This window comes from Carassius gibelio, chromosome B23 (genome assembly GCF_023724105.1).
Source record: "Carassius gibelio isolate Cgi1373 ecotype wild population from Czech Republic chromosome B23, carGib1.2-hapl.c, whole genome shotgun sequence".
Lineage (NCBI taxonomy): Eukaryota > Metazoa > Chordata > Actinopteri > Cypriniformes > Cyprinidae > Carassius > Carassius gibelio.
In genome coordinates, this window is record NC_068418.1 from 17,368,544 (window position 1) to 17,381,659 (window position 13,116).

At 38.1% G+C, this 13,116-nt stretch overlaps 1 protein-coding gene across 15 annotated transcripts in view; it reads right to left on the bottom strand.

Annotated features, from left to right (window-relative positions):
- Positions 1-13,116, bottom strand: part of rca2.1 (regulator of complement activation group 2 gene 1) — a 44,778-nt gene that overhangs the window by 21,714 nt on the left and 9,948 nt on the right. For 10 of the 15 annotated variants that reach the window (XM_052595060.1, XM_052595061.1, XM_052595059.1 and 7 more), the window contains 4 exons: positions 8,304-8,498; positions 7,919-8,015; positions 7,731-7,807; positions 7,417-7,599 (listed from right to left, as the gene is read on the bottom strand). In XM_052595060.1, coding sequence (XP_052451020.1) covers positions 7,417-7,599; positions 7,731-7,807; positions 7,919-8,015; positions 8,304-8,498 — 552 coding nt within the window. The remainder of the gene's footprint in view (positions 1-7,416; positions 7,600-7,730; positions 7,808-7,918; positions 8,016-8,303; positions 8,499-13,116) is intronic. The other 5 variants (XM_052595065.1, XM_052595064.1, XM_052595066.1 and 2 more) reach the window with 5 other exon arrangements.

Sequence of the window (13,116 nt, forward strand, 5' to 3'; positions counted from 1 at the left end):
AAGACCTAGAAGTGGTGTAAATGATTCCTACCCATCACAAAATTTCCTGTTGACTCACTACACAAATATGTCACAGGCAAACAGCAGTGGCCTGTACCATGATGGTAGCTGAACAAATTCAGAGTTAAAGGATTAGTTTTGAGTTGACAAAACCAAACCTCTACAATCCGGCTTTGTTGGTACCATGATGCTGTTCATCAACTTTCTTTGTCAACTCAGGCTTTGAACCTGAGTTTGTGGAGCATGTGCACATGAATGTGTGACATCACTGGTGAACAGCCAATCACGAGACTTGCACACAAAGCAAGTTTGATTTACTTCTCTTGAGAGACCCAGCGAGATTAAAAACGTAAAGGTTTTGCTAAAGGTTAAGAGATTGAAGAATATGAAAAATGTAAACGTTATATGAAAAATGAAGGAGGACAAAAAAAATAAAAAAATCTTGCTCTATCAGTGCAGTGATTAGTTGATACATTTGAAAATATAATGATAGAGACTCGAACATCTAAGGTCAAATAAACAATTTATAATAACTGTTAAAATAAAATTGCTTGTGTGTAAAAGATAAATAATAATAATTATTATAATAATAATATGAATCACAATAATTACATAAATCATAAAAAGGCTCAGTAATTATCATTAAAGCCAGACTTCTATTTTTTTTTTTTAGCATTATTGACCTTTAATTTGGATCAAGATAAACTGGAGTGACTTTGTGTCAGACATGAGTCACTTCTCTCACATCTGATTGGTCCAACTTCAGTTTCAGCTCTCTAACCCAGAACATAACCTGCCCCGGAGCAGGTTAGCCATGGAGTTTAAGTTACTATGGCAATGAATGCCGCTAAAAGCAAAGCCACTTCAGTGGTACCTAAAACCCAGGATTGGTGCAAACTAATCTGAAATTTACCTGGCCAGCCAGCTAATCCAGCTTCATGGTAAAGGCTCCTCCATTAGCTTCATGATAAACAGAACACAAAAGCAGTTTATCCAGTGTCCAATGTTTGGAAGTTTGAACAGGATTTGACTCAAGAATGTTAGGCAAGATAATCAGTAAATAAGTTTTGTTTTGTTACTCACAGAAAAAAAAAGAAGTTTATATGAGAAGTGTAGATGACACCATAATAATTTGTCATTGTCTGCAGACATTTATATAGTCAAAACATATAGCCAGGTCAGGGCACAGTTGTGGGCTTGAATGACACTCATAAATAGGGATCTCTAACATCCATAAAACTGTATATCTACTCAGTATATGTCTAAAAGCTAACAATTAAGGTAACATTAACACTTTTAAATTATTTAATGCTACCAAGTAAAATGTTTATACAGTATGCATTTAAATGAACTAATTTGTTACCATGAAACTACAATCTTAAATGTTTGTAACATTGCAGCATTCTGGGTAAATTTTAATTTAGGATTATTTTTTACTTCAGGAGTTGGTTAAAAAATTTTATATCTTAATTCATTTACAGATAATTCTTTAAGATTGTACAGTATGAATAGTGTTGGATTCAAGAATGCTTTGAACTTACCTTTGTTTTCCAAGGAATATCCCATCTCACAACGAAGCTTATAAAGAGGGAGATACAGTATTTAATGTCATGTAAGTGCTCTCAGATAGCATAAAATATACTTTTGCCATGCCATGTGGGTTAAGACATTATGCATAATTAGAACTTTATGTAATTTAAAACTCTATGCACTGCTCCTTAATTCTACACTTTGTAATGCTAAATGCACAAAAGATCAAATACACTACAACAATAATCTAACACAATGCTACTATAAATGTTTATCACATTCAAAGTTCCACATAATATAAAATAAGCCAGTTATATTTCCATTTCCAAAGTGACTTGCAGATGAGAAAAACACGTGATTCATCATAAGATGGCAATGCCTGTTATACAAGTTTTCAGTATTCGTTCAAAACAATAAAAGCTAACACAGAGATATTAAGGGATATAAAGAGCATGTCCTGGAAGGTTTTATGGTTGATGGGGCAGCTGTATGGAGAAATTGTCATGAAATTTAAGGTTGACTGGAATCACGAGCAGATCTGTCTCCACAAGGCTGAGTTGAAGGTGATGATTCTTCTTCCAACAAGAAATGTCTATTAGATATGCTGAGATCTGAGCAGCTATCATTGGCATTGGATCTTCAAGATGGAATGAGAGGTAGAGTTGAGTGTCATCAGCATAGCACAGTGATATGAAAAAACATGTTTCTGAATGACAGAACCTAATGATGCCATAAAGACAGAGAAGTGATTCAAAAACTTAGCCCTGAGGCACCCCAATAGTTAGATGTTGTGACATGGACAACTCACCAAGATAGATTGAAGGACCTATCTGAGAGGTACGATTCGAACCATAAGATCAAGGAAAGGATGAATTTGTAGGCTTCTGGAGAGAAAGATGTGAGCGAGTATGTTTGCTGGCAAGATGTGTTTGATCTTTTGTGATGTAGAGAATCGTGCACTGATAATTGTAATTTTATTAATGAAGAATGAGGCAAAGTCATTAGGCATGTCAGCAAACAGGCCAGAAACACAGAAGTAAGTTCTCAAAGCAACAGGTTTGACAAACGGGCACAAGGATGAAAGGCAATATTCTGAGGGTGAGAAATCTGAGGAAATAAAGGGATTGAAGTCTCTTAGCTGAGGGTAACAGAAGATTGTCTCTTGCAGGTGATCAAATGAAGTAAAGGAGCAACAGAACATCTAGGGGAATGTCAAGACAGGTAAGTAGTCAGATGTGTTGACTGAGGCTTTATCCAAAAACTTAGGTAGCTGACTTGCTGCCTCGCTACCTCATGGCAATGACTTTGCAGGCAGTGTTTTTGCACAAAGGCACCTCATGAAATTGATTTCGGACAGACTACTGAGGCAGCTTAACAGTTAAATGATCTACAACAAAATAGAATATTAGATAAGAATGTAATAACTTAATGAATATTTAATTATTATATTACTGATTTCTCGCTAGAACTAACATCAATAGTGCAAAAGGTTAGTCACAGAACACACAGGATTGTGGGATACCAAATACAGCGAAGGATACATGCTGACTTCAAAATTCATTCAGAAGAAGGTACCTCTGGAGACGGGAAGTAAAGTAGAATTTGGATTTGAACGTGCCTTGGTGCCTTCCTGCCTTAGAATTCTGCCCCTGAAGGCAGCATTTTAGAGTTTTTGGGTGCAGCATGAGAGTCTCTTACACCATTAGAGTTGACGAAGGAGGGAGAGGAGGACACAGGAGGGAAGATGTTTTAAAAAGCATGCAAGAGTTAGACAAATTCTTCATTTTGTTGTGGTAGTATGTCCTTTAAGCAGTGGATACTTTAGCAGAGAAGGAAGAGGATTTTTTGATTTGCACCACACCCTCTCAGCAGCACTGAGATTAGAACGATGCTCCTGGAGAACATCAGATTGCCAAGGTCAAGTATGTGGAGGAGTAGTAGTTGTGTCAGGAGGAGTACTGTACCGTGTTGAGGTTAAGAGTGAGGATGAAGTGATTCGAGGTCTGCATAAGGTCCAGTTTGTTACCTGATTTGTGAGTAGCCACAGTTAACACTCACTTGAGATTCAACGAAGCAAGCAGCCTGAGGTTTATTTAGGTGGACGTTGAAATCTCCAAGCATAACCAGAGGAGTACCATATTCAGGGAAGTTTGAGAAGAACAAAACTCCTCCAAGAAGTAACCTGTTGGACCTGGGGGTCGTTAAACAACTACAAAATTAGCCGTGTTTCCACTATCGAGCTAGGACCGGGCGTGCTAGTGCGTGCCAGGGCCAGTCGCGTTTCCACTGTCACTTCCGGGGCTTGATCGTGCCTCGCCGGGGCTTCCTCGGGGCCAACGGCCAGGTTTTTTCGGCCCGACAAAATCCTTGGGCCAAAGCGGGCCAGCTGGGGCTAGAGGAGGGGTTACGAACAAAGGCGGAGTTTCTCCGTGTCTGGAGGGCGTCAACGCGGATCATTTCAGAAAGATAACAACTTTAACACCAGCATTAAAGACTTTTTAAAATCAGTTGAGCTCAAAACTCACTCTTAGTCAGCAGCGAGTGTTTGAAATAACTTGATCCGATGTGGATTATAATCACTAACCAAGGCAGAAATATTTATAAGCGATGTAAAAGACTATGCACGATAAACATTAACATTACCATGGTAAATATGACCGCTTGGAGAAATCAGACGTCAGCTTCTTATTCTCTATCACAATTGTGTATTTATTAAGTAACATTTTATCTGTCGTCTTGTTTCGTGAGTTTAGCTCCACGTTACATATCATCAAAATATAATAATGATTTTTGTTCGGGAGCTTTTATAAAAATAGAGAGTATGTGCTGTGGATCATTTCAGAAAGATAGCCGCGATAACGCCAGCATTAAACGCTTTATTTAAATAAGTTGAGGTCAAAACTCACTTTCAGTCAGCAGCGAGTGTTTGAAATAACTTGATCCAATGTGGATTATAATCACCATACAGGGCAGAAATATTTATAAGCGATGTAAAAGACTATGCACGCTGGGCATTAACATTAAACATGGTAAATATGACCGCTTGAAGAAATCAGACGTCAGCTTCTTATTCTCTATCACAATCGTGTATTTATTTAGTAACTTATATTATCTGTCACAAGCCTCGTCTCGAGAGTTTAGCTCATGTTGCCTATTATAAAAATATAATAATGTTTTTGTTCGGGATCCTTTATAAAAATAAAGATATAATTCATTCTTAATGTGACGTATAGGCCACTGTGACTACAAATGAACAGAAACAGACTCACTGAATAAGCAGGCTATTTTCATAAGCGTTAAAAATAAATAAATAAAATAGAAAGTGTATTTATGTGTGATTAATTTTGAGTCTTGATAAATTAAATCAATATGATCACTGTATCACTTATTCTATAGTTAAAACATACATGCTTTTGAATTTGAATATATAACAAAGCATGCAAACAAATGGCCGCTTTTATCATGTTCGTTTTGTGATCGCGCATGTTCCAGTGACTTATTTCTTAGTTTTCTGATAACTTCTCTAGTGAAATAATGAGGTTGCATGACGTTGTTCTGAGAGGCGTGTTTTAGTGACGAGCAGCGGAGCTTCAAGCTCCCCTGTGGAAACCCTGCACTACTCTGGCCTCAGTGCTACTGGCCCGAGGCTATGAGCCCCGCCCGGCCCGCTTTAAGCCCTGGCTCGCACTGGCCCGACAGTGGAAATGCGGCTACTGTCCTCTGTCTATCAGGCCATCAGGTTGCGACTAGTATCAGATGTAATTAGGGGTGCTCCGATCACGATCGGCCGATCGTTATGCGCATCTCGTCAGTAAAGCCGGTTCTCTAATCAGCGGTTAATTCCATCAGGTGCGTGATTTCACATAGAGCAGCTGTTACTACACAGAGCCGTTGTTAATAGAGAAGATGCGCAAATCCACTTCATTTTCAGCGTTTTTTGGCGCATCTTCTCAGTTAACAAAGGCTCTGTGTAGTAACAGCTGCTCTATGTGAAATCACGCACCTGATGGAATTAACGGCTGGTTAGAGAACCGGCTTTACTGACGAGATGCGCATTAACGATCGGCCGATCGTGATCGGAGCACCCCTAGATGTAATAAAATCTGTTATGTTTACTGCAGACTGGCAACCCCCCCCCCCCCCCCCAAAAAAAAAAGTAGTAAAAGAAAATAGTGTATCAGTGATCTAAAGATTTCTAATGAACGCACTTGTCTTAACAGAGGGACTAGTGCGTTAAATTACTAATAGGGAATTGCTTCACACGAGGGCTGCTGCAACTAATGCTTTTTTAAATACTGAAATACTGAATTCAGCTGAACATGCTTTGCTGAACGTGGTTTACTGAACGCAACAAAGGGCCAAGAAAGTGCATGAAACAATGACAAGGCATGCAATACAGCATGTTACCAAACACCACTTCAATCAAGTAGCAAAAGCACAAGCAAATCTTGTTTAAGTTATTTTTCTATTATTGGAGGTGCCTGACAATTGTGTTAAGGCGACTTTAAGGTGTAGGGACCAGTGTTGGGTATAGTTACTTTGGAAAGTAGTTAGTTAGGTTACAACGTTACCATCAATTAAAAGTAATCAGTTATGATACAGCGTTACCTATTCATAAAAGTAACGCGTTAGAGTACTCATGCGTTACCAAAAATTAAAAGCCGTTTGCAGCGGCTCACACATGCCAGACACAGCCCCCGGCCCCTAAATGCACCTAGAAGTCGTGACTCCCGACAATGAATAACGTCAGTCATCCGACTAAATTAACACTGCAGGATAACAATAACAGGAAAGACAGTCAGCAATCGGCTATTCCACATGGCGTTTTATTTATTTATTATCACAGAACATATTATTAATCAAAATTCGCACCTAACGTTACCCAGCCCCGGTAGCCTAGGCTACTGTATATTATGAGCACCACAAGATAACTCCTGATTTTTCTTTAACTTTAAATAATGCAGTTATCAAAGTACAAGTATGCTTACTTGTAAACACAACCTTAAACAGGCTTGCAGATTTAAATCCATTTAGAAATGATGAACAACCAGCCAGCCAACGATCTAACAGAAATTAACAGCTGCCTGTCAAACAAAAATGATAACAAACCGAATTAAATCCTTCACTGCCACACAGGCAAATGACAAATCGCTTAATAGCCGAACTAATTATTATTAAAGTGTCACTCACAGTCACAAGCCTAAATTCGCTTTAACACAGTCCTCTTACATTTACTCTTCAAAGTAGTGATTAAAACGTAGCGTTAAATTTGAGGTAGAATTTTTGGCGGTCGACAGAAGCTTTTCACCAAAGCAGAGTGTGCATTTTACCGTTATGTTCTTTTCTTTTTCGTTGACAAATTGAAAATAATGTGCGTACTTCCATAAACCAAACGCTGTCCTCTCTGCTTTCTTGCCGGGAGTTCGAAAAAAACAAACAAAAAAAACCCCACACACACAGGGTCAGGCGCAGGGCACAGACGCATCACAGCCATTGACTTTACGATCACAGAGCTTCGGCTCCGCTGATACATCCGCAGGTGGCACAGTAGACCTAGGACTACTGTCTGACAAAAAGCAGGCTGCAGTCGGGATTTTCCTTTCCTTAAAATAACGGATTACTTTTTTTAAAAAAAATAACGAAGTTACTGATTACTTACGCACGGAACTAACGCGTTAAGTTACAAATTTCAGGAAAAAAGTAATTAGAGTACTCTAACGCGTTACTTTGTAACGCGTTACCCACAACACTGGTAGGGACACCCATCTGGAAAATGTATTGCAAAAGAAGAGTATTAATCATTAAGTATTTTATTAATTAACCGGAATCAACCCACAAGTGATTTTTTTTCTTAATCTCTTGACTGCCATTTGAACTATAACTTACCAAAACATTTCGGTGGATCTGGTTTAAAGGTTCCATCCTCAGAACAATGAAGTGTGGATTGACCAATAAGATTAAGTCCTGGGTTGCATCTATAGGTGACTGCATCTGAATAAGCATAACTCTCCAAAGGCACATCTTCAAGTTGCCCATGTTCTATAGCTAGAGGTGGTGAACATTTCACCGCTAAAGAGAAAAACATATCCAAATGAAGAGGTATTTGTAATTTTTTTAAATTAATCCTCTTTTAATACAAATTGGAAATTGTTTTGTGCTCTTCAATATCATATTTGATTCAAATGTAAGAATTGACATACATTCACAGAGAGGATCTCGGCCATCCCATCCCTGATCTCTGCATGTTCTTGTTATTTCTTTACCCGCTAGCATGAATCTGAAAACAATGATTCTCCTCTTACCAAATACTCAAACACAGCTCACAATCTAAATTCTATATGGTTTAAAACACACTTAATCCAGCACAAAGAAAGTGACTTTCACTTACCCTTTATTACAAACTGGTTTAGCAGTGTCACCAAATAAATTTCCAGTCATTTCATATCTCCCATTAACAATATCCTGAAGGCTTCCACAGGATTTTCCTGTAATGTACAGTATTCAAGATATTGACTGATTTAGAATTAGTGCTTTCTAAATACTGTAATCTGTAATAAAATAATCATTAGTGTTGCTTTATTATGTGATACAGGGATTGATTTTAAGAGGAAATGTGTGATACTGTGAAGCTTCCTGCTGTCAGTGGCAAAACAAATGTGAGATGACTTGTTGACCTATAATATACATCCTTTCACATATCTCAATTAGACACAAGGCAATTTAGAGAAATGTACAGATGTGGGGTACTTAACATATTTAATGTCAGTACATACTTGTGCAACGGAGTTCCAGATTTGTCCACTGGGTTCCCTGACAGGTAACTGATTTAGATGCTCCTGAGTTAACTGGCCTGTGTCCAATCTCACACTGAAATGTTACAGTGGATCCATCTGGGAAACTTTGAGTCGAGAGATACTCTGCTGTTAAAATGACATTTCTTGATGCAAAAGAAGGCTGTGTGCATTCCGCTGTGGAAATAAATGCAAAACATATACTTTACAGTTACATATACTTTACCATATATAAAATGATATGTTTAAGATTCAAATACCAACAGATAGATAACCATGATGGAGTATATTATATATAACAATATAAAATAATGCAGTGGCAATTTTATTCCATGAGCAAGCTGAGAACAGTGTGAACAGTTCCTTCACCATATGACATTTGAAAACAGAAAAATACTGAGGCAACATAAATTAAAATGGGAAAAAGATACCAGAAAAGATGCTTGTATAACAGGAAAAGTCTCAGAACTTTTATTTTTCAACAAAAAAATATGTTAATTTATTACTTGTTGATTACGTGGTTTTGGTGAACTATCCCTTTAAGTAAAATAAAATATAAGCCTATAAGCAGGGGCGGACTGGGACCAAAAAGTGGCCCTGGACTTTCTGGCCCACAGCAGGCCACCACATCATAACGCATCCGCCCCTGTTTTGATGTCATTTATTAATTTAATATTTAAGTATAAAGTTTGGGGATTTTAACCAATAGGGCAACTGATCCTCCATTGAAACAAAAAAACCTGCGTGCAGCAGCTGTTCATTTAGCGACTTCTAGTGAGCGATACATGCTCATTACGACTAGTGATGGGAAGTTCGATTCTTTTCTACGAACCGGTTCTTTCAGAGGGTTCGATTCAATAAACCGGTTGAAAAAAACGGTTCACCGGTTCTTTTACGCTTGACGTAATGACGCCATTGGCGATGACGTAATGGCATCAAGTCTATCAAACATCCATAAAGTCAGTAATCATAACTTTAGTCAGTTAAAAACGTCATAATCATGAAAAGTTGACAATTACATTTGCAACAATGCACCCAATTACAGTAGCAGCAATAATGTGCATACAAGGATTTAAGTCTTGAAGATACAAAATAAATAAATTAGGTGTCATCAGCGCAGAAACCATGATCCACTTACTATACATAATCCATTGCGGTGTATTTGTTATTAAATTAACTTGCATTTTGCCAGATTGTCCTTCATTCAAGCCCTCGGTTAGCCGCACTCATAACATTAGCACAGAATCAATCACCAAGAGAATCAGTTCAGTTCAGACGCGCAGTGAGTCAGTCTGCTTCATGCTGGATCACGCATGCGCAGTATCATCAGCTCTTCGGTTCTCGAATAGGACGAGAACCGACAGAAACGGTTTTCGGTTCAGTGCACTGATGATCCGAAAACCGATGCAACCGGTTCTTGGCTCGAGAACGAGAATCGCTCTAACCGGCACGTGCTGCATTTCAGTATCATCGGCTGCTCTACTGGTGTTCATTTTCTGTTTACTACAAACTCAATTTGTGAATGTGTCATCATTAACTATAAATACAGTACAGATATCTCATAAATCATCCCTTATTCCTATTAAAATTAAGAGTCTTAGAGTCTTAATTATTGTCCAACTTCCCTGAAAACCCATTTGGCCTATACATAATCTACAATATACAGATTAGAAACATTCATCTTAAAAAAAAAAAAAAAAAATATATATATATATATATATATATATATATATATATATATTATCACACTCTCCGATTTTTAACAAAATACTTGAAAAATTACACACATGCGCAGTATCATCAGTTCATCGGTTCTCAAATCGAATGTGTCCGAATGAAACGGATTTCAGTTCAGTGTACTGGTGATCCGAAAACCAATGGAACCGGTTCTTGACTCGAGAACGAGAATCAGCTCATTCGTTCTCAAATCAGATGCATCTGACAGAAACGGTTTTCAGTTCAGTGTACTGGTGATCGAAAACCGATGCAACTGGTTCTTGACTCGAGAACGAGAACTGCTCCAACAGTGGGCGTGTTCGTTCGTCGTCTGACTCTGCTCGGTGTTCATCTTCAGTTCTCTCTTCACAACAGTTCAGTCAGTGTACTGTTTGAGTAAATGAATTACTCTGGGATATTGGTTTATTCTGACTCAGAGGGAGTGTCAGTCATGTTAAAAAAGTTAATAGCTTAAGTCATTTGTGGATTAATGCTTATTGGAGTCACGAACCGTTTCAAATGATTCAGTTCGATTTGGTGAACTGGTTCAACTGGTTCACTAAGAAGAACCAGTTAAATTGAACGATTCGTTTGCGAATCGGACATCACTAATCATGACACAAACATTCTCCTAGAAATCACACTCTGCATTCAGTTAACAGATCCATACGAATCATGCATGAAATAGAAGTTTATAAACTCAAACGATAGCTTTATGTGCTTTACAGATGAACTTGAAGTCTTTATTTATTCGAGATGTTCAATAATAGATCATCTTTGACTCAGTAATAAAAGTTCATGATCTGATTCGTGAACAGATTATTCTTTTGAGTCAATCTTTTAAAACAATCATTTATTTTGTTGAACGAAACCAGTGTGGAAGCCAATGGTTCACAAACTAAATAGATCTGAGGTGCAGGGCACGTAAAATCTTAAAAAGTCGGGCTACAAAATGTCACCACTCTGACCGACGGGCAACGGCTATCTTGATAGTAAAATTCCTAACTTGATTTGCATTGTTCACTCGCTTGAAGGGGTGAAACGGATCGTAGTTCATCGTTTGCATTTGTTTCTAAATCTTGCCGATTCAAGCATTTTAAACGATTCACTCGTTCAAAGCTGAGAGCAGCATTTCAGACAATGCGCGTACACAGAATTAATTCATCTTTCATGTATTGTAACTTCTGAATGAACACATACACACACAATTATCTCAAAATCTCAAAATAATTGTCTCTGCAAGTATTTTCGTAAACACAGTCGGTTATGTTTTAAGTGAACGTATACAGTGGCCTGCTACTCAAAGTAATTCGCTGTACCGGATAAATCTGTTAGAGCTGAATATCTTTTCCCGAACCCGACGGGACCCGACGGGTTCGGGCTTAATTTATATCATCTTACACTGGCTTGGGCTTACACGGCCCGTAAGCGTTCATTGAGCGCGGTTCTAGCGTGCTTCGGCCTGCACGCCTGCTGCTACTTAGGCACGTTGAGAAGAAACACAACCTAGTCTTGTCAAACTTTACTTCTGTTCTTTTACTTCAGTTTCTTTTCTTTTCCGTTTGAGAGTTTCGTGTTCTGAGTTAAGTTTTGTTACGCCGTGTCTACAAGTCTGACCTCGAGTGCCCGTTCAACTTCAACCAGCCACACAACTCTGCATCGTCAGCCAAAGCCCAACCACGGGTTTCTCAAGACGTCACTTCAGTGACTACTGAACTTCCAGCCAATCAGCGACATCGGGAAACCCCCTTTCAACGACAACAAAGGGAACCCCTTTACACAGGCATGCAAGTACCTCCAAACTGATCTATCCTGGTGTATCTTATATAATTTTAACCTCATTGAGGAAGTGATTGATGGCTGTTCATGTCTATGCAATTTCACATATTGCTGTAAACTTGGGACTTCACATTTTCGTTCTCTTAAACTCATTCTTCCCTAACTTTCTATCTTCCTGCAACTTGTGTGAATGTGTGAGTGCATGCATTTATGTGTTAGATTAGTTTATATGTCTTAGATTTATCTAATAAAGCCTTATTCATATTGAAAAGAGAAGTATCTTGTGTTTTGTGCTTACAAGTTAATGTCTTAAACTGCCGATCTTGTTACTGTGCTAATTGATAGTGTTTTCACTATAGTTTGGATATTAATATCCAGTGCAGATTTTATGTTAAACGGCTCGCAGGCCGCCTCTGTGATCAGCCGTGAAACAGTGATTCTGTTCAAATTCCCTTTCAAATCTTAAATGATTCCCTTTGAGCTAAATTAATTATTTGACCCCTTGGAAAGACTTAACACATCCTGAAACACAGAGGACAATAGGTCATTGTAATCAGTTGCTAACATCCTTACAGGTGAAAGTAACTAATAGTTAAAAAAATATTAAACAAATCATGCATCCATGCTTCCACAAAACATGCTTGTATAGTTACTGAAATATGATCAAGAGTTAGTAATGTAGTCTAGTAATGATCTGATTTGGGAAGTATAACAAATCATAAAAACTGATATGCAACCTAAAGCCAGGGACACACTTAACGACTAGCTAAAACATTGTAAGACTGAACTGTACACACTTATGATTTAAATGCTGATTGTAAACACAGACTGAACATAGGCTAACTGGCTCTGATGTATTTGGATGTGAGGTGTAACGTGTAAGTATCAAATTACATTCATAATCAGTCTTACAGTGTGTTCCTAGTTGAGCTGGCATGACTGGTTCACACATAATGTTACCTGGCTAACTCGGGTACCTGGCTAATTTGTTAACATGGGGCAAGGCCACAGTGTTTATTGGCATTATAATGTCATATCAGCATATATGAATAGCAAATAAAGAAACCACTCACCATTCCCTTAGAACAGATCAGCAATTCCATGGTCGAAAGGCTCTGACACAAATGTAAATCACTATAGCGATGTTCAATCCCTGAACCAATTGTTCTTTAAGACTGTTTATTCATAGAAAGTAACCAAACTGAATCAAGATTTAGTTCCTGGCTGATGATGCAAGATGCATAGCTGAAGTTTGCTGACCCATTCATTAATCCATTGATAAATTTGATGTTATTAAAAC